We start from the raw sequence: 21,123 nt of genomic DNA, 5'->3' as shown, positions 1-21,123 counted from the left end.
CAGATAGATAACACAGGTAACACCGGGAGCAGCGTTCCTCAGTGCCATGGGTGTGAAGCGGCCCAGAGCTGGGCAGAGCAGCAAGAGCCAGGGCTGCCCGTGCAGGGATGATACCACAGGGATGATACCACAGGGATGATACCACAGGGTACTTCGGGACAGCCACACAGCCCCAGAGGGCCCTGCTTTCAGGAGGGAGGACAAGCAAAGAGGGTGTAGGCACGAGAAAGTCCTCCAGCCTGGGACCATCCAGGGGCAACTTCGGGGAACGGGCATGATGTTACTACTGTCAGTGGCACGAGAATGAACCGCGGCCTCGCTAGGGCTCACCTGCAGCCGGGTGCTGCCCAGAGCTGCCAGTCTGGGAGGGCTCGGGGCACACTGGAGCCAGCCTAGGTGTGCGTGCGAGCCGGAGCCCGCAGGAGCCGGTGCCCGGGGCAGGCAGGAGCCGGTGCCCGGAGCCCGCAGGAGCCGGTGCCCGGGGCAGGCAGGAGCCGGTGCCCGGAGCCCGCAGGAGCCGGTGCCCGGAGCCCGCAGGAGCCGGTGCCCGGGGCAGGCAGGAGCCGGTGCCCGGAGCCCGCAGGAGGCGCTGCGCGGTGCCCGGGCTCGGTGCGCGGTGCGCGCTGCGGGGTGAGCCGTGCGCGGAGCGCGGAGCGCGGGCGGTGCGCGGGGGGCGGTGCGCGGTCGCGGGGGTGCGCGGGGGGCGGCGGCGGCGGCGGGGCCATGCGGAGCCCGGGCTGAGCGCGGCGGCCGCCCCTCGCCATGAAGCGGCAGAACCTGCGCACGGCCGCGCTCATCCTCTGCATCTTCTCCTACCTGCTGGTGGGCGCCGCGGTCTTCGATGCGCTGGAGTCGGAGGCGGAGAGCGGCCGCAAGCGGCTGCTGGAGCAGAAGCGCGGGGAGCTGCGGAGGAAGTACCGCTTCTCCGCCGACGATTACCGAGAGCTGGAGCGGCTGGTGCTGCAGGCCGAGCCGCACCGCGCCGGTCGCCAGTGGAAGTTCGCCGGCTCCTTCTACTTCGCCATCACGGTCATCACCACCATCGGTGAGTGCGGGCAGCCCGGCCGGCGCGCCCGGCATCCCTCCATCGCTGCACCTCTGCACCCCGTGTCCCTCCATCCAACCTCCCTACACCCCGTGTTCCTCCATCGCTGGCTCCCATGTCCCTCCATCCCCATGCCCCTGCATCCCATGTCCCTCCATGTCCCTGCGCCACATCCTTCTCCAGCCCCACACCTCCAGTAGCCCTGGGAGCTCCAGGGCAGTCTGGGGGGTGCCCGCGCGGCAGAGGCAGGTGTCACCCTTGCAAGGTTGGGACATCTCTTCACGCTACCCCCGAGTTGACCCTGTGGGACCCCACTGCCCAGTGGTGGGCGAGGCAACCCACGGGCAGGCTGGGGCCACCCTGTGCTGGGGGTGCTGCTGTGGCTGGGGCGGCAAGACACGACATCGTCTCAGGGAGGCAGCAGCTTGCAGAGCTCCTGCGGGAACCTTTGGAGCAGGCAGCTGCCAAAGTTGGCAGCGGTGTGGGAGGGCAGAGGTAGGGGCCGAGTCTGTCCCCTGTGCTGGCTTTAGCCAGTGAGCTGGGTGAAGAGCTGGGCAAGAATTGTTGGCTTCTTTGCTGGCTCAAAACTCCGGGTGTTTGGCTGTGTGAGACCAGCTTCACGGAGTCAAGAGAGCCACAAGCCACTGCCCGCTGCTCTGCCTGCACAGAAACCTGCAGAGACATGGGTGTCAGCTTGGAGGGGAGTGATTGAAATAAACTCCCCTGTAGACCCACTTTTATCCATACTAGAGCCCAGTGCCTTGGTTTGTCCACTTCAATTTTGCAAGAGAATGAAACTAAATTGAATGAGGGTTGCCTTAATTTAGGTGAGATTAGCCACGTGGGAGTTGAGCATTGTTTAATGAATCCACTTTGATTAATTTATGCACCCTTGGCATCCCGTGGGGATAGACAGGGATCCTGTGCTTGTGTCACTGCTTGTGCTGGAATTTCAGTCAGCAGATGTGTTTTGGAGGCAGGAATCCTGAGGCCAAATCCTGCCCTGGCACAGCCAGCAGCCGCCTTCTGTTCTTCAGGACAGGACTTCAGCCTTACCAAAGGGCTTGGGATGGTTGAAATACCTCTGGTAGCTGAAAGCATCATCCCTCAGGACAAGGGTTGGTGGGATCAACTGCACTGTGTTACCAGAGGACAAGAGGTGGAAGAGGGACAGGTATCTTGCAGGCCTTGCCTGGGGTCTCCATGTGCTCCCATGGGATGTGGTGTGGGGTTTGTGCAGCTGGGAACACACAAGTCAGCAAACCACGGTGAGCTCAGGGCATGGTTCAGGTCAGACCCCAGCAGGAGGGAAAGATGAATGGCTTCAGCAAAAATCCCCATCATCACCTGACAGGTTATAGCTTCATTTACATGATTTTCCTGTTGGCTGTGACAAACAATGGCTGTGCTTATCACACAGCCGTGTGATAAATAATTTCAGCCCAGGTGCTGTATTTCTCAAACACTGACATGTTAGATCTCTTTATATTAGGCTGTGCTCCAAATCTCAGTTTTAATGTTATTGTAGCTGTGTTTACTCTTTCTAATTCCCTTTGCCATTTTGAAACCATCAGCTAAACACTCCTTCAACAGTCTCTCAGGGTATAACAATTGTTTTTCCACTTACTGCTCTTGTGTATCATTATCTTTACATCCTCATTGCTGTCATTGTATTATCTTGTAGCCTGGGACCTGCTGATTGCGCTCAATTATTAAGCTTGGATCTGACTGGGAGGTTTTGCCACTGCAGTCTCCTGTCTGCTCTCTATCTCATGAAATGTGGCATACAGGCATTAAATTCATCATTTTTTGTTGTGTGAATCTGTGAACAGAGAGAGCAATTAGAAGCTGGTCCCTTGCTGCCTGCTGGCAGTTCTGAGCACAGCATGGAGAACGATAATGCTGTCCTCAGCCCTATCCCATGCAGGAGTTTCCTGGAGCAAGAGGTGTGCTGAGGAGCCCAGGATAACCATGGTCCTCTGGTCCTTCCATCAGTGGGTGCAGCACCTTCCCCAAGTATTCTGGAAATCCACGGGCAGCAAGGACTGAGGTGAAGCCAAGTCACCACTTAGGACTGTGGGGTAATAAGAGGGGGTTTTCCTCCATGTTCTCCATGCAAAAGTCACGCAAATGACTTCAGAAAGTGAGAATGCAAATAGCTGTTTGTGAAAGGCCTGGCAGCAGCACAGGAAGGAGCTGGCACTGTTCTGTAGGCTCTTTCAGAAGGGAAGGTTCAGGCCCTGGTAGTTTCTTGTAGAAGCAACTTAAAAGAAAGGCTCAGATGCCTTTGGATGCCTTTGGATGCCATTACTCCCCATGCCACGTGACTCCCTTGCACTGATTTTGTTACTCATCCTCTGAGGTCAGGGGCCACCAATTTCTGCTAAGCTGCTGTAATTGAGGTGGGCAAGGAATCGCTGGAGTCCAGAAGATTGCAGTGAATACCTCACCATGCCTCGCAGTGTAATTGTGTGTGTGTCCTCAAGTCACAGCTCTGAAACTTGGGCCAAGGTGGAGAAATTAAATCTCAGAAGGCATTCAAGGAAAACCTTGTAGTCCTGGAGCTCCCTGTCCCCAGGAAAAGGGCTGACAGGGCTGTGGTGGCATAAATGCTCCTTCACCCTGCATCTAAACCAGCACAGCCCCTTCTCCCCAACAGGCCAGTTGTGCTTTAGGTCTGAGACTTAGTGACATTGGAGTAAATCTGGAGTGGGTCTGCAGAAGTCATTCTAGACATAGCTGCTCCTGTGGGGACTGTCCCTATAGCACAGGGTCACTCTGGCTCCTGTCCAACAGCTCATACAGCTGAGACTCAAATGTGCATGTGACACTGAATGGCTTGGGAGGAGGATGAGGTGACAGAGGAGGTGGCAATACCCCTGCAAGGGCAGTTGTGGATGGTCCTGGCTGTGTGTGCTTCCTTCCCACAGGGTGATCTGATGCTGTTGGTCTCAGCATCTTGCAGAGCCTCTGCGCCCCTTCGCTGTGGGGTTCAGGTTACCCTGCACAGTTGGCACTGGCACAACATCCTGGCCTCTGAATTATGCGTGACCTGCAGGAGGCTTGCAGACCCCAGTCCAGCTCTAGGCCTCCTCTTGGCCTCTGTGACACTGGGGGCTATCAGGAGGGTACCTTCTCTCTTTAGAGGTCAAATGAGGTTCTGCCTACATGAATGTGCCATCACCCGAAAGGATGGGCATCACCCCATTAGCATTGCCTACAGATCTGTTATTGAGTTCCATTCTTCCCCCCATTTTTCTACTGCTCCTCTTGGTCATAGGGCAGCCTTGCTGGAAACCCCAGTGAGGACTTGACACCTCCTTTCCTCTTTCCTGTGTCTTTCACAGGTTATGGGCACGCTGCTCCAGGCACAGACGCTGGCAAAGTCTTCTGCATGTTCTACGCCATCCTGGGCATCCCTCTGACGCTGGTCATGTTCCAGAGCCTGGGGGAGCGCATGAACACCGTCGTGCGGCTGCTGCTCAAGAAGATCAAGAAGTGTCTGGGCATGAGGACAACCCACGTCTCCATGGAGAACATGGTCCTGGTGGGTTTTCTGTCCTGCATGGGCACCCTGTGCATTGGCGCCGCAGCCTTCTCTTATTTCGAGGGCTGGACTTTCTTCCATGCCTATTACTACTGCTTCATAACCTTGACCACTATCGGCTTTGGAGACTTTGTGGCTCTGCAGAAGAACGAGGCTTTGCAGAAGAAGCCCCCGTACGTGGCTTTCAGCTTCATGTACATCCTGGTGGGCCTGACCGTCATCGGCGCCTTCCTCAACCTGGTGGTGCTGCGCTTCCTGACCATGAACTCGGAGGACGAGCGGCGCGACGCCGAAGAGCGAGCCTCGCTGAGGAGAGCCCGCAACAACATCCACCTCAAGCCAAAAGAGGACAGCCGCAGCAGCAATGCCATTTTTCTCCCTGTGGAGGACAGGACAAGCCAGATGAACCTGATCCCGCTGGTCCAGGAGGACGCAGAGAGGCAGCGGCGCCAGTCGGCGATTTCGGCGGCCGAGGTGCCGTCCTTCTGCACGTGCCTGTGCTACAGACCCCAGGTGTGTGGCAGCCCGGCGCCCTCCCACCCCGAGACCCTGAGCTGCCACACCAACCCTGTCTATTACAACTCCATTTCCTACAAAATCGACGAGGTGTCCCTGAGCACACGGGGTCAGACCGGCTCTTCCCCGGGGAGCACTTTGTCTTCCAACAGCCCTCGCTGCCGGCAGCACCCCCGGCTGCGGAGGAAATCCATCTAGGAGCGCGTGCCGAGCTGCACTCAGCGCTCCAGTCTTACTATGATGATAAATTAAGAACAGAGATGTCAGGTTCTTCTTACTCACTTCTTCTGTTCCTCTCCCTCCCCCCAGCAGGAGCCTCTAAATCCTGTTGGGAAATAATGATTCCTTTTTTGCAGGCACTGAATGACACCATTTGTTTTTCTTTGCTTTTTCCTCCCAAGTTCAAACATTTGGGACTGGCAAGAGCCCCTTCTCCCACCCCGATGTGAAGCCCAGTGAGCTGTAGGTTTGCTCTCCCACCTCCCTGCTCCCCAGAGGCTGCATTGCTGCCCTCCCACCCTGCTGAGCTTTGGCTGTGGCTGCTGCCAGCACACGACTCTTGCTCCATGGGCTGGGTTGCGTTTGCTGAGAGTGTCAAAAGCAAAGTGTGTGTGAGCAAGCCTTGCAAGGCTGGGGACTACTGAGTTGTCCTCTGGCACCAGGTGCAGGTAAGTCAGTGCCACACAGTAGGTTTGCAGCTGGTGGGTGGGCAGGGAGAGGTGGGCAGGAGGGAATGGGCTGCAGTCCTAAAGCTCAGCACATGGGGACAGCTTCACGGAGGAACTTTATCTCCTGTGAGCAGCCCTCTGGGTCTGAGCTCAAGCTTGTGGCTGGCTTAGTGCTTTTGGAAGCTGGAGGCTCATGCACTCACCCACTTGCCCACCAGCACACCTTGCCTCTTATACCTCCCCACCACGGGTAGGTCCTCCTGGCTGAAATGGCCCCATTCCCAGGGGAAGCTGAACTCCTCCAGTCCAGCCCAGCCCAGCACAGCCCCAGCTCTCCTCTGTGCTGAGCCCAGACTGTACTAAGGGGAGCCCCAGGGAGAGCCTCCTGAACTACAGTCACCTGCAAATGGCTTGGTCCTAAGCAGATTTATTTTTTTTCTTAGCTAAAATCACCCCTTCCTTCCCCACCTTTCCTCCACCTGGTAGCCCAGCAGCTGTGCTGGCTCCTCGCCTCCTCCCCGTCCCTGTGAGCCCATGGGTTTGTGCATGTTTGCTGCTAGGGTTATCTGAGGTGGGGGTGGTCCCAACTCCACGTTCATCCCCATGTGGGATGTGGTACCTGCACAGCCACACCTGGGCAGCTCTTTCCAGCTGGTGACCCCAGCGTGGCCTTTGCCCATCCTGTTTCATTTGCATGAAAGCAGGGTTCTGGCAGAGGTAGGAGCCCTATTGATTTTTTTTCCTCCAATAATGGACATTTTAACCCTCAGTTCTATTTAAAATACCCTCTGAGGGGGGTTTTGTGGAGAAATAGCCCCTTTTCCTGGTGGGGAAGGCATGCAGAGTTGCCAGCATTGCAAAGGTCTCAGGGCAGGCTTTGCTCTCTCCTCCTTTTGTTCTGGATGGCAGCTTAATAAAAGGTGAATCCATCAGGTGGTGGTTGATTATTTGTCAAAGGGATGTGTCCAAGCCCCAAACCCCAGGCTGGCTCCCTGTGGGCACTCAGGCAGAGAGGAGGATGCAGGTGCTGCTGGGCTGCCAGCAGGGGCTGGTTTGTGGCACCTTCCCCTGGGTGCTCCCCAGGCCCTTTGGGGTGTGTGTGACATTCCAGGGCCTGGGAGCTCCAGCAACTGCCTCCTCTGCACCAGCTGGGTGAGCCTTGGTTTAAAGGGAAAGGGGGAGGAGGGGGACAAAGCAAGCTGTGAGTGTGGAAAACAGGCTTAAAAATGAGGATTTCATTGGTTTCTCAGCTCCTCAGCGTGTCACTTCACGCTGATCCCACCAGCTCAGCCCTTTTGTTGCCATGTCCCATCTCCCCCACCCTCCCCAGGGATTTCAGCCCAAGGTTTGGCCGCTGCTGTGCTGCCCTTTGCCATAAGAGCTGAGCAGATGGAAATCCCTCCCTCTTTCCACGTTGAGCCTTTGACATCCTCCCAGTGGCCAAGATGGAGCTGCACCTCTCACCCTCATCCACCACTGTGGAAAGAAGCCGGCCCTTGATTCCTGCTCAAGTCAGACCTGCATGGTATTGCCCTGGTGAAATCCACCTCTGCTGGAGCTGGAAGCAGGAGAAAACCTGAACCCAGAGGCTGAGCCAGCCTTGCACTCTCCCTCTGGATTGAGCACGGCACTGCCCAAGCTCAGTGGCTCCGTGGCTGTGCCACAGAGCCCATGATGCAGCCATGAAAGGCACAGCCCAGCAGAGGCAGCAGGGCTGGCGGTGTGACCTCCACACCCTGGAGGGCAGCGCTGGGCATGAGGTGAGAGCAGCTGCTGCTTCCCTGTGTCCTGAGCTTCCAGGCAGCACTGCTTGGCTGCTCAGTGACAGCCTGAGCCCCACCCTGCTTGGGAAGCTGGTGGTGGCCTGAGGGTGGGAGATGCTGGACTGCCCCCCAACACTCTAGAGAAACCCCCCTCCTCTTCCTTCCATTACTGCTCCCCCAGGGGCTGTAGCTGGGGCAGGTGGGAAGCTGCCCCTTGCTCTCACCCTGATGACCTGCAGAGGGATTTGGAGTAATGACAAACACCTTTTAAGAAATTCTTAGTGAACTATGACTTTGTGATCCCTCATTCCCACAGGAAAAGGACTTGCAGTAGCTCCCCAGAGAACGGTGCCTATTCTCAGCACCACCACCTCCTCCCACAGACCCCTCCAGCAGGATCCCCCAGACATTTCCCACCCAAGGGCTCACAGCTCCAGGTCATCCAGGCAGCAGCTGCACACCCAGTAACACCTGAGGGTCCCCAGGCTCCCCTGCACCCACACTGGATGTTCCCAACAGCCTAGGCCAGGGGTGGTTTTTTTCTGCCAGCGGAGTCTTCACCTCCAGGGTCTCAAAATCACCCTTAAATAGCCAGGGCAGACCATGAAGGGTCATGGAAAGAAAACAGCAGGAGCTTTAGACTGGGGTGGTGAGCAGAGCACAAGTGGGAGCAAGCTTAGCTCTGTGCCTTGAGATGCCCACAGCCCAGAAGTGGCTCAGGGAAATGCAGGTTTGAAGCTGGGGCTGACTGAGGGAGCTGGAGTGACAGCCCTTCCCTGGAGCACTGGACACACCAGGCTGAGCTGCTCTCATTCCCTCTACGCACAAGGACAAGGAAGGGTCCAGCTGAAATCCCAGGTTGAAGATAATGGTGGTGACAACAGAGAGAGCAGAGACACTCATAGAAAACCTCCAACACACCGTAGGAAAAAAAAAAGGTTTTATTATCACCATTATCAACGTTTTCATTAGCTTAACACTGAATTGTAAATCACTTATTCATTACATATTGTCTGAATAAAACCTACAGACAGGAAAAAAGTATAGCAGAATCCTCTCCTGACTACAGACGAGTGGCCAGTGTCCCACCTTCCACCCAAGGCAGCCCAGGCACCTCGCAAGCCACTCGCCACCTGGGCAAGCAGGCTGCCCAGCTCCATTGCCTGTGTTCCCTCTGGCTCCGCAGAGATTACATCTCACCAAATGATGTTAAAAACCTCCAGAAAGTTTTGGAGAGGGTTACAGAGGCCAAAAAGAGCAGATCTCAGCTGCCCCCACTCCTAGGGAAAAGCAAGAGGAGTGTTGTAGTGCGCCAGCAAAGTTACTGTGTGTTGTGGAGCAATTAATGAAGTAAAAAGGTTTAACCTGTGAAAGCAGATTTCCCTACAGTGGCCAGGCCCTGGCAGTGGGGAACAAGGCAGAGCTCCAGCACGGTGGCAGAGTGGGGTAGGGGCAGGGATGGGCTGGGGGTGGCCCCATCCCCGAGCAGAGGCCAGCTCTGCCGCAGCGCCCGGGGCTCCCAGCGGGCAGCGGGGGATGGATGCGTCAGTGCAGAGAGATGCCGTGGGCAGCCTCAGTCCCCTCGGGCTGGAATAAGGCCTCGTGTCCAGAGGGAAGTGGGGACCCATGTAGGGAGCAGAGGGCGCTGGGGGAAGCAAAGGGAAGGTGGAGGAAAGCTCGCTGGGAGCTGCTCTTCTCCCAGCCCAGAGGCAGCTCCGAGTCTTCTCCTGGCTGTCAGGGATGGCACATCCCGCCTGCCTGGGCTGCCCAGCCCCTGCAGAAGACCCCTGGCTCCTTCCAAGGATGGCAAAGGAAGCAGTTTGAACGTGGGACTGCTATGAAACGTTGGCAGGACATGGGCATCCCTGGTGGGTGGCAGGCCATGGCAGTGCTGCGTGAGGGGGTCTCAGGGGAGGCACTGCATCCCCAGGATGCCCTTTCACCGTGCAGGGAGCGGGAGGAAGACAATCCCAGTGTGGTGAGGTTAGGGGAACATGCCTGAAGACTCACCCTCCAAACCTCAATTTCCCTAGCTCCAGAGCCAAAACCAGCTCCAGGTCAAGAAGAAGGAATCACCAAAGAAGAGACCAGTGTGCAGCACTGGGTCAGAAGCAACAGCCCCAAAGAAAAAAACTGCTGAAGGATTTGAAGCTCCAGGCTGGCATTTAGTGGGACCTGGAGTCCCTGTGGGCAGATATCCTAACATTTGGTGCCCAAGCAACCACAAAAACCAGCTCATGAAAAGCTTGTGGGATGGCTTCAGCAAGGTGTGCCTCAATCATTCTCTTGGTTGGTTGGTTCTGCTCCCACCATGGCTCAGTGACTGCAGCTCACAGCTGCCTGGGCACAGTGTGTGCCCACATGGCCTCTCTGCCAGACACAGCCCTTCCCTGCCCCTGCACAGGGCGCTCAGCCCATGTAACATGCCCAGAGGAAATGCCAAGGCTGTCCACGGACCTGGCCAAGCTGGACTGCTTTGGCTGCCATTTTAGCTACTGGAAAGTCACAAAGGGAAAGTCCTTCGGTCATCGCCTCTGTTTGCTGGTGTCCTGGAAAGGGCTGGTGCAAGGTCCTTCCGTTTCAGCCACTAAAGTGCAAAGAACCAAATGCTACAAAGAAACTCTCCCCGGTTCCTCTCCTCCACCAGGATAAAAGCAGCTACCACAGGGAAGGGAGGGCAGAGGTTGCCTATGCTGTGGGAAGAGCTGGAGGTTGCCCAGGGACGAGTGTGATGCTGCTGTCGTGGGTGAGCAGCTGGGGATGGACGTGAGGCTGCCTGGTGACTGGGACGTGGCCACTGAGCAGAGGAGTCTGGCAGTGAGAGCTGAAACCACATTTTGAGAACACCTAATCACTTGCAAACTCCCTGTGGAATTGGCGTGTTCACAAACACACACCTTGGCTGGTGTGCACTGGGGTAAACACAAAAAGCCTTTCACTGATCATCCTCTTTTCTAAATGCTTGGCTCAAATCCGGCAGCTGCAATTTCATTTTAGATGCTCCCTCCAGGTCACAATAGGCCCTGGACTCCTCTACTGAGGGCACTTCGCATTCACACCTCTCTCTGTCTTTTCAAAGCATTTCACAAAAAACAGGAATTCTTCCAGCATTCCTTGGGGCTCCCAGCATCACTGGGACCTGCTGCCTGCACAGCCAGCAGCCTGGCAATCTTGAGAAGAACATGGACACTTGTCCTGTGGGAAATGCTGGGAGGAATCCACAGGCAATGGACTGGGATGCTGTTTTGAAGCTCTTTTATTCTATGCACTGCATCAATGATGGAGCTGACTTAAAATCCAGTATCCTGATCCTGCCACTTTGGAAAAATCAGAGAGCCCAGCACTAGCAAATTTCTGAAGAAAGGCACAGAAAAGCCTGTGCCTGTGTTATACCTTGGTCCCCTGTGAGCCCCTGCAAAGGTGCAACCTCTCTGCCTTGGGTGGAATTTTTTAACAAAATGGACAAATACCATCTATGAAATGGACAAAATAACCCACAGAGCCTTTAAAGAAGAGCAGCCCAATCTGCTGCTCTGAAAAAAACCCCTCCCTTTAGCCTGCCCCAGGTGTCTTGAGGAAAATAGGCAGCTGTCAGGCAGAGCTCAAGTGGCCCCAGAGTGCAAAGGCTTTTTTGCTTTATCAGGGCTACAATGGCAGTGGGAACCATTCTCGTCAAGTTACAAATACTAGATAGCCTAAGAAAAACAGGAGATTGAAACAGTCATGAAGTTTATACTGAAACTATTTTTTACCTCTGTTGTATGAAGTCACCTACAGCTGTTTCTTTGTTCACCTAAGAGAGATCTGATGGTGATGGGCACAGACACTCACAGAGAAGTCTATAGAATGAATATATCTCACAAGGCAACAGCCCAGTCTTTGTTTTTTACAATCAAAGTTAATATGGACCTTTTTCAAAAGTGATGTTGTTCAGATTAAAGACAATTATAAACTGTATCAACAATATGTACTACAGCCTGCAAGTCACAATCTGTGCACACCCAATGGAATATATTATTGCTTGGTAGCCTATTAGACTTTGTTTATAAAAAGATTTTTTTACAGAGTACAGGATTATGACAAAACTAGCTAAGTAGTTCTCATCTTGAAAATACAACATCTATTCTTTCAACAAAGTAGCTGAGAGTTAATGAACAATAACAAATATTTACTAATAATTTTATGGCCAGTTTGAACAGAATTTCTTATAGGACTCTTTTCTGGTGTTTATTTACATATGCCTCTTTTCTTTTGGAAAAAAGTTGATAAAATATAACAAGGAACATAGAAATCAACAGAATGAGTAAACTTCATACCAAGAACATCAAACATTTTTGAAAACACTAAATTATGTTACCTGTTAAAAAACATACATATCATTTTGTCTTTAAAGAAAAATATTTTTCCTGTTTTAAAATATTACCAACAGCATGTAATAAACTAACTTAAAATGAGTTTCATAAAAAAGTTGTCTTGCTGTCTAAACATTACTAAACATGCTTAGGTTGAGATTGTGTTAACTGCCTCAACATCTTAAAAACAGTTCCTTTCCAGGAACTTGTGATATTCATACTCCAGAAGACCTGCAAATTTAGAACAGTACAATGATAAAGGATCTGGTAGCTAGGAACGATAAATATATACTTTCACTCAAAGCAAATAATTCTGCAATGTCCTTTGAAACAATCCATGGCCAAGAAATGCTGGCCCTTACCCTGCCCACAGTGCCTGCAGAGCAAAGGGATGCTCCAGCAGCTCCGGCTGCAGGATGAGGACCCATGGATTGAATTGCAGAGTGAGGCCCTTGGCCATCCCAGCTGTGTCAGGGCGAAGGGAAAGAAACACCAGGAGACTGGGAAAATACCACATTTTTTTTCCTGAACAAATCAGGACCATGGTCATGGCTGCTTTTTGCTCAGAGCACAAAGAGGACAAAGCCACATGCGAGGCTGTTCTCCCTGTGTGCAGGGGTTTCCCACTGGGGAGAGATCATTCTGCTCTCAGTATTAGGATTTCTTTTCCATGATGCAGGTAACATTTAGGGATTGGCTCTCCACGGGTTTTTTTGGCCAGCAATGTCCCCATTACCTTTACAATGTAGCAGTTCATGCACAAGGAACAGAGAATCAACCCTGAGTTGGGCAGGTATTTATCTCTCCTCAGTCTCATCCCTCATATTCATTCATCAACCAAAAATACAGTGACACCTTTTTTTTTCTTTTATTTAAGTCTCCTGCTCTTCCTCTCTCCCTCCCTAACCAACAGCAAGACTCAGGCACAGGAAAAGACTCAGCCAGGAATTGCAAAGGGGACAAAAGTTCAGTTTTCAGCTGCTCATCACTATGGCAAAATGCTGCTTTATACACGACCACACTGGTAATCCCAACTCTCATATCACATCACCTTAGACAGAAACTGGCCAGCCAAACTTGGGGAAAAGTGGGTTAGGCTTTATAAAAATATTCCAAGCCTGAGACTTGTCTTGGATGCTACACTGGGAGTCTTAAATCAATGGACAACTAGCAGAGTTCTTTTTTGACTACAATACACCATGGCCAGTGCAGGAATCATGCATATGAGTGAAGTAAGAATTTAAACTGTAGGGCATCATGCAACTCCCCCGGCCTCACTCCATGGCCCGTGGGCACTTGCAGAAGGGCTCCTGTGAGTCTGCTTTGTGAAGGAAGGTCACCTGCACTTGCCAGTCCATGTGACTGTGCTGTGCTTGGCAGCCAGGGATTGCAGTGATCACTTACTGGGGAGAAACAGGACTTGGAGTGAGTAAAACAAAAGCGAGAAGCACTGGACCACAATCAACCACGTAAAAAATGCAGAAGAAAATCGGACGGAGCAGACTGTGAAACTGCCTCCAAATTACAGAATTGGAGATGTTAACAAAAACAACACAACTAGAACCATAACTTCTTTATTTACCCTGACAGTGACCCTTCCGCATGATTAAAACCAGACGGAAGACAGTCCTTGGTGTTAAGGAGTCCTGTGGTAACTAAATCCATCATCACAGCCTGCAGAGCTTTCAGAGGGGCAGGAAACAGAGACAAGTTGCATCTGCCAGGCACACAGGAACTGAACTTTTCGACAGACAGTTGTTAAACAAAGTTTTCTGGGGAAATATTTTTGGCATATATAGTCTCCTACTCCCCATTAAAAACTGCAAAAATGCTGCATTCATCTTACTGGACACAGGAAACTCAGGATTAGCTTAGCTCCTCCTGGTAGATAATGTCCAAACTAAGTACCAATGCAAAGGTTTCGGCATAACTTAGGACAGAAGCCCTGTTGCCAGGTCTGGCGTGTACCTGGAGCTCTCCATAGTCTTTTTAAAGTCATAGTTATTAAAAGATCCAGTGCTACAAACCACTAAATCTACCTAATCTATTCTAGTTCATACACATATTGTACAATATTGCCTAGTACTCACTACATACCAAGAGGAAAAGATGCCGACTTGAATTACAGTAAATGTGCTTCTTTTTTAAAAATAAAAATAAAAGAGAGAGCGCCACAACATAGTTTGACCAGCATGCAACAAACTTTCTTCAGCTAATATACAGAAATTGTCTAATACATTAGAAAAAATAATTAGTGAGAGGCCAGAGACACATTTGATCAAGGAAATTAAGAGATTTATCTGAAATGTTGAGGCTTTTGCCACTGAAGACTCAAAAAATTAGTCATTCTATGTCCCTTGTCCTCCTTCCCTCTCCTTTATATTATATAATTTTTTACAGATTATTGTAAGGCCTATATAATTTTTGCATCTATCCTGTAATTTATTTCAAAATAATTTAAAATGCCATAGACAAGCTAGGACCAAAAGCAACTGCTTTTACCATCCACTCAACACTCATGCTTTTACTCTAAAAAAGCTGAGGTCCACATGCAGAAATAAATGCTCAGTATTTCTCTATGACAGGCCAAGAATCTGCTCATTCCTACATGGGACATGGGACCTTCACGTTTAAACCACAAACTAAAACATCCCTAAAAGTTTATTCTGGGACAGCAGTCATCAAATCCTCATTTAGGAACTAAGACAAAACCTAGCCAAAACAGAGCTATCAACAGAAAATCTTTGGAGATTCTCTGTGATTCTGGACAATTTAATTGTCTGAAGGATCCAGAGCACTTCCTCCAGCACATGGCTCTGCTGGCAGCAGCTGCCACAGCTCAGCAAATGTGCTTTACTCATTTAATGAACAGAACACACGTGCTGTGACCACTGTATCATCACATTCCTCACTCACTACCTCTCTGTACTTTGGGGATCACATCTCCTCTTGCAGGACACTTGACAATGCCTGTGTAGTACCAAGACTGCCTAAGGCTCCCCTCTCTCCACAGAGGGAAGGTTATGGGCTCTCCAGCACCTTCTTCTCAGATGGCAAACAGGTTTCTTTCTTCTGCACCCCCAGAACCCCTCATTTCCTCTCCCATGGCAGAATAAAACAGTCCTGTTTCAGGTCTGGGAAGGAAGGGCAACATCTCCAGCAGATATGTACCAGTACCAAGGAGATGAAGGAAAAAAGCAGGAGATAGAAGACATCATGACTGAAGGATGCACAGCAACAAGTAAGGGAGTCAGCAAATTGCAGAATGTCTTATCTGACAATACAAAACACCCCAAGCTGCAAGTGTGATGTTCAGCTCCCACTTTCAGTGTTTTGGGGTTTTTTTCTGAGCAAAATTGTGGTTAATTAGCCTGCTAAACTCGAACTCTGTTTAAACTGTCTGCTCTAAGTAGGCGCTACTTGCTCTCCCACCAAGCACGCTTCATCAGCAGTGTTAGACACGTAATGCAGTAAAGACACTTGCTGGTAATTTGGCACAGTTTGAAAACACAGCAACGACAGTGTTACAGCTAACATGACTCAGTGACAGGGAACTGATTCTAAAGAAAGAGTTGCAGGTTTCTTTCTTCTTCTTCCTCTCAGAAAGGAAGACATAAAAAGACCTAATGCTTCCTCTTAAACTTTCCGTTCCTGCTCTTTTTAGGCCAGACGATGACCTTTATGTTTTTCAGGTACTTTCCTGTGAAAGAATTCATATTAGAAATTTCTAACACGCACAGCTAAGAGAAATTAATTCCTTACTCCCCCCAAATTCTTTCAAATGCTGCAACTTTCCAGGGTTAATATTGATCTGAAACAAGGGTCCAAGAATGACAGTGAGAGAAGTGAAACAAGAGGTGTATGTCTAATTTGACAACTAGGACTCATGCCCCATGGCACCTCCTCCTCGGACGGAGAGGGCACAGTGCCCTCCCCCTCGTCTTCTGTCTAAGGTCACTGGGTTATCCTCCTCTTCCAGCTCCACAAGAACTGATTGAACATGCATTGCGCTTGAGGTCAGAGTTCCAGCAAACAAAACCTTGACAGCATGTTTAAAAAACAAAAGCAGTTCCCCCTTCCTTACTCACTAAGACCTGTCACAGCAGGGTCCCACTGTGCTCTCCAGGGAAAGCTGTGAGGACTGACGCAGGAGCGGGCCTGTAGTGGGATCTACCATCGAGGAAGTTGGGAAGAGCTTGTACCAGCCGATTGCTAAAGTTGACAAATCCAGTTCTTCCAGGAGAACCCTGGCGACTCCCATGAAGTGCTTGCGCTCCATGCGTCCATAGTTTCCCCAGACTATCACCTTAGGGACAAGAAGGGGCAGCACAGTTAATCCTCCAACTTTCACACTTCCTTGGGAAGCACAAGTCTGACCAATCCTTCTACTCATCCAACTTTCTGGAGCTTTGCTACAGCCTGAGAAGACCAGAAATATTTACTCTACCAACAGGTGACATGAAGCTCTGCCTGATGATATTACTATTTTATTTTAAGCACACGTTTACAAATCCTAATGTTATCGGATTTTTTCTTCCCCCATGGAACAGAGTGAATGTGCACGTGGCTAAGACCCCATTCTGCTGGGCAGGGGCAGCCCCTGCACAAAGTATCCTCAGGGCTACAGTCCAGGTAAAATCTGGTCCTGGCATATAACAGGCCTTGGACACCAAAAGGTGGCCTGGGGGGGAAGGGCAGGAGGAGCGCCTGATCTGGAAAAATAAACCAACAAAAAAAAAAAGTGGGCAACAACTTGAGCCAAAAGCCAACGGTTTGAGAAGAAGAGCGTGTTTTAACTTCTGCACACGGAGCTCATGCCATGGGGCAGACGGAGATGAGGCATGGCCACTCACCTGGAGGAAGGGCCGGAGCCAGGGACACGACACGAGGGGCACACGTGAGTGACATGCAGGGCAAGCAGCACAGACGGCCGAGAATGGCTCACAGAGGAAGGGCCAATGGGAGAGCTGGCAGAGGAGCAGGGAAAGCTGAGTCACACTTACGACACGATGGAGACCAGTGGGTGGAAGAACAAATGCAGTGAGGATCATGGACTTAGGCATGCTGGAGGTCTGCACGTGGCCAGGTGGCCCTGCGTGGCTCAAGACAAAGGTGACGACTGGCTGCAGAGTGAGCCCGTGCTCTGAAGAGGAGAGGATCAGTAGGATGGGTTATGATAACAATTAGTGATCTCTGGCTAATCCTGACAGCTTCTTTCCCATGGCTCCTAACAACCACAACACTACAGTTTTCTGTAAAATGAGGTAGGAGAGACAATGAATGTCAATCAAAAAACAAAAATTCAAACTCTGGGCCAGCAGGAGATGGAGCAAGCCACTGCACAAAGTGGGTTTGGTGACATGTCCATTAGCAAAAAAGCCAAACTCCTCAATTTATTCTTGGAATAAGTGCCTTTCCTGGCAGCAAGACTGCAGGTAAGGAAACCCATGCAAGGCAAGAGCAGACCAAGCCAGGCCCCATTCCATTTCAGTAATAAATGTGCACTTTTGTTGCATCAGGGGAAAATGCTTCTAATCAAGGTAAATGAGGTAGAAGTCACTGAAGAAAAGGGTCCAGCAGGTTAGCTGGCAATTTAGACACCAGTGGAGGTAAAGAATAGAAACTCATGGATTAATTACATTAGTATTACAAATAGATTTTAGCCAGGCTTTATTGGATGGAAATTATTTTTATATGATTTAACAATGCAAATCACTCTTTACTCTGGAAACATAGGTACAGAGTTGAAAATATGAGTATGGCAGAAAACATATGGCAGTAACAGAAAAGAGGTGGGAAAAGGTAGGATATGCAATTGGATGATGGCAAAGCAGAGTGCCATGAATGTCTATAAACACGGAAGGCAACCCATACTGCAAGATCATTTTAGCACATATAGATACCACCCATCTCCTAACTGGGTGGGAAAAAAAGAATTTTAAAAATGTAAAAATCAATCCTCTCCTGGTAGGCACTCATGGTACCTGGCAGGGTGTCAAATAATCATCAGCTTGGGTACAAAGGAAAAAGGATTCCTTTGTCTTTGTTAAGCTCATATCGAGTGCATTTGGTTCGATGCAAACATTGGCTGTTTCTCATCTGTTATTTAACCAGCATGGCAGGACTTAGTATCTTCCATGAGAGATGGAAGAGAGAGAGGGGCACACCTGAGTCTTGCTCATCTTACCTGTAATACTTTGCCCTGGGGACTCTCAGCAAACAGTAACACCTGATTGTACAAAGGGTCTAATGACTTGCGAGCCACTTTTGTCTTCTTCTTCGCAATGCACACGCCATTCTCTAGCAGGTAAGCTTTGATGTAAGCAGCTGGAAAAAAGAACATGGTCAAATATGAAGAAAATCTTCATGCTCACTTTAGAAAAGACAGTGTGCCATGTCTCAGGTGTTTCTACAGAAGGCAGTCACAGAAGGGAAAAGATTTGCCCAAGCAGCCTTGTTTTCAGTAGCATGCACAGGCTGCTTAGTCCTGCCAAGCAAAAACTCAAATTTTCCCTGTTCACAAGCATTGTGGGAGGCTGGGGCTCAGGGAAGTACTTGAGGAGATCAAAGCATCCTACCTGGCAGTGTTTTGGAGCCGGGTTTTGGTGTCAGTCCTCGAGCCTGAATGATATCCACTTCAAGCTGCCCATTTCGCTCTTGCAAGCCGATTTCCACATCCCCTAAACCAAAATGTCAAAATATATAGAAGATTTTCAAAATAATACATCCTTGGGTTACAAAAATCTTTTAAAAACAATCTTCATGTCCCTCCTGCACAAGCTGTAACAAACTGCATGTACCCAATTTCCTCCTGTATTACTCTGGAGCAGCTCCACAGTGATTCCAGGCCACATTTTCAAAAGCAAACTTGACTGGGAGCCCTCTAAAATGGCTTTGGTGGCTCAGTCTCCTACTCTTTGTGGCAGCAAGCTTCTCATCTCTCTCAAATGGAAGAACCTAGGACTGCAGGCTGCTTTGGAAAATGCAATTATGGTGAACCATAATGATATTCTTACAGAGCCTGACAGGCCTTAGAGAAAGAAAAACCCCACAAGATGCATTTTCAGGATTCTAGCTGCATTTTACTTAGTCTGTGCCTTTCAGAGCTGAGGGAGAAAAGCATAAAGCTGCTGCTCTCCTCCTAATACCACATTTGCTGCAGTCAGCAAAACCTTTCAGCCAAGCTCACTCGATTTAACAGGGAAATGGAGCAGGACAGTGTTTGATCAGCAGATGCTGGACACATTATTAGGTGGCTTGTAGGAGCTGTCTGTTCAAGACTCAGTTAAAGCCACCCAACTCCTTTGTGTTCCTTACCCATCGAGGTGGTGGCCAAGGTCTGACGGCCAACAAACTGTGCAGGGCCCATGCTCCCCAGGAAGTCACTAAACTGCCCAGCAGATGCCAGATGGACTCCACTGAAATTCAAGCTGCAAAAGAAAATTATTTTGGCTAGTGGTTAATCTGCATTTTAAAGCAACTCAGTAACTAAAGAACCAGATATATCTTCTAAATGAATGACACCTACAGAAGCCTGTTTTTGAGCAAAACCCGACGGTTTCCACACAGTTTAGTTAGATGGAATCCATTTAGAATCTCTTTCCTCATCCAAAAAACCCCAGTAATGGCTGCAGTCATCAGCCGATCAATATTTGTTTAGCTATAACTAATTGTCTCTAAGGAAAATCTCTGCTATCTCAGGCTCATATGTGGCCTGTCATCTCTTCAGGTAACAGATTCCTAGAACAGCTTATAGGATTGTTTCTTGGTAGCCATCCCTTCCCAATCCTCATTTATGTGGAGGAAATAATTCCTCTAGAGCAGTAGCTAAAAGTGAGATGAGCAGGGCAAGCATCAATCCCCTTGGGACTCAATTCCTTATTTATTTAACCCACACACTGAACAATACATCTCCTTTTTGATTATAGGGTCCCATTTCCTCCTGCTTGACACCAGAAGCATCCACCCTGTCCACACCCTGTGGTTTTCATATCTGCTTCCATGACTGTAGCCACAAAGAGGATCTGAATATGGGTGGCAAGGCTAATAGGACAACATCCTCAAACACCAGCAGTGTCTCTGCCACAGTCACCACAGCAAAACAAAAGCTGTTGGGAGGACAGAGCCTCCAAATCTCATCACCAGGCACTAAGGCTGGCCCATGGCAAGCTACAGGTGCCGGTCACTGCACTGGGACCTGTGTGTAGCAACACAAAAGAGTCAAACTCTGTGGTACACTGATACAATTCAAGATTTACCCAGTTGTACCCTGATTTACGCAGCTGTTTTGGACGTTGTAGAAGAACTTGCTGCAAATGGTAAGGAGGAGGCTTGAGGCCAGCATTTGACACCTACATTTGTCCCACAGGCATCTGCCAAGCCATGACACAGCTGCTGAGACACGTCAGGAGCTCTGTGCCGGGATACCCACGCTGCCGCGCCGGGTGCTGCTCTCTGCCTGCTGCGTGCCAGAGTCAGGCACAATTACAAACCTCCTCCACTTCTCCAAACTTCCTTGAAGGGGGGCAATTACCCACGGAATGATACAGCCCCCGTTCCCCAAATCCGTTTCTCACAAAGGAGGCTGTGAGGAGGCTGCACGCTGGGTACAGGCAGAGAGGAGCCCTGCCTGCGGGGTGGGCTGGCTCTCACGCAGCTGAGTCAGCCACAAAGACTTGGTGATGCCCCCCTGCTAGCCAGTCACATTTAAAAGACATTAAAAAGAAAAGAAATTCTTTTCCAACCCCATTCAACCAGCAGCGTGTTAATGTCAGGTTGGGATTTCAGCTCTCATTAGCTATTTGCAGACCTGCTCTCAGCCCCATGGGAATATTTATTTATTCTGACAGGGAAGGAGGATGCCAGCACACACACCTCAGCAGCTCACCACACATGGGGACTGAAGAGGACACGTCACTAGCATGGGTTCATAGGGTGGCTTAGCTCCCTGTGACAGGGGCACTGAATTAAATGGCTCAACTTTTCCACAGAATTCTGCACCTCCCCTCTACACTGACCTGGCTCTTTGAGAAATCTGCCTATTGCTGCTGCACAGGGAGAGCTGCTGAGCCATCAGCATGGAAAAACCTGCCCTTGAGCTCTTTACTAATGCCACCTTTGTGAAAAGGGATGAGGGAGTCTCGGCATCCTGGGTGACAGGCTTGGGAGGGGCTCTGTTTGGGTGCATTTTCCTCAGTCCAGTGTTTTTTTCACCCTGCATCCACTGTTTGCA

At 50.4% G+C, this 21,123-nt stretch overlaps 2 protein-coding genes across 2 annotated transcripts in view; one reads left to right on the top strand and one right to left on the bottom strand.

Moving 5' to 3' along the window:
- Nucleotides 1-753: 753 nt before the first annotated feature.
- KCNK15 (potassium two pore domain channel subfamily K member 15) lies at nt 754-6,706 on the top strand. The gene is made up of 2 exons (XM_053958572.1): nt 754-1,045; nt 4,393-6,706. Exons 1-2 carry the CDS (start codon nt 763-765, stop codon nt 5,304-5,306), a joined length of 1,197 nt encoding a protein of 398 aa, XP_053814547.1. The 5' UTR covers nt 754-762; the 3' UTR covers nt 5,307-6,706.
- Nucleotides 6,707-15,978: 9,272 nt separating this feature from the next.
- RIMS4 (regulating synaptic membrane exocytosis 4) overlaps nt 15,979-21,123 on the bottom strand; it is a 47,590-nt gene continuing 42,445 nt past the window's right edge. The window contains exons 3-6 of the mRNA XM_053958648.1: nt 19,209-19,321; nt 18,470-18,571; nt 18,079-18,218; nt 15,979-16,197 (exon numbers count right to left, since the gene is read on the bottom strand). Coding sequence (XP_053814623.1) covers nt 15,979-16,197; nt 18,079-18,218; nt 18,470-18,571; nt 19,209-19,321 — 574 coding nt within the window. The remainder of the gene's footprint in view (nt 16,198-18,078; nt 18,219-18,469; nt 18,572-19,208; nt 19,322-21,123) is intronic.

Source organism: Vidua chalybeata, chromosome 17, assembly GCF_026979565.1.
Source record: "Vidua chalybeata isolate OUT-0048 chromosome 17, bVidCha1 merged haplotype, whole genome shotgun sequence".
In the NCBI taxonomy this organism is placed as follows: Eukaryota; Metazoa; Chordata; class Aves; order Passeriformes; family Viduidae; genus Vidua; species Vidua chalybeata.
This window is presented reverse-complemented; position numbering and strand designations above follow the sequence as displayed.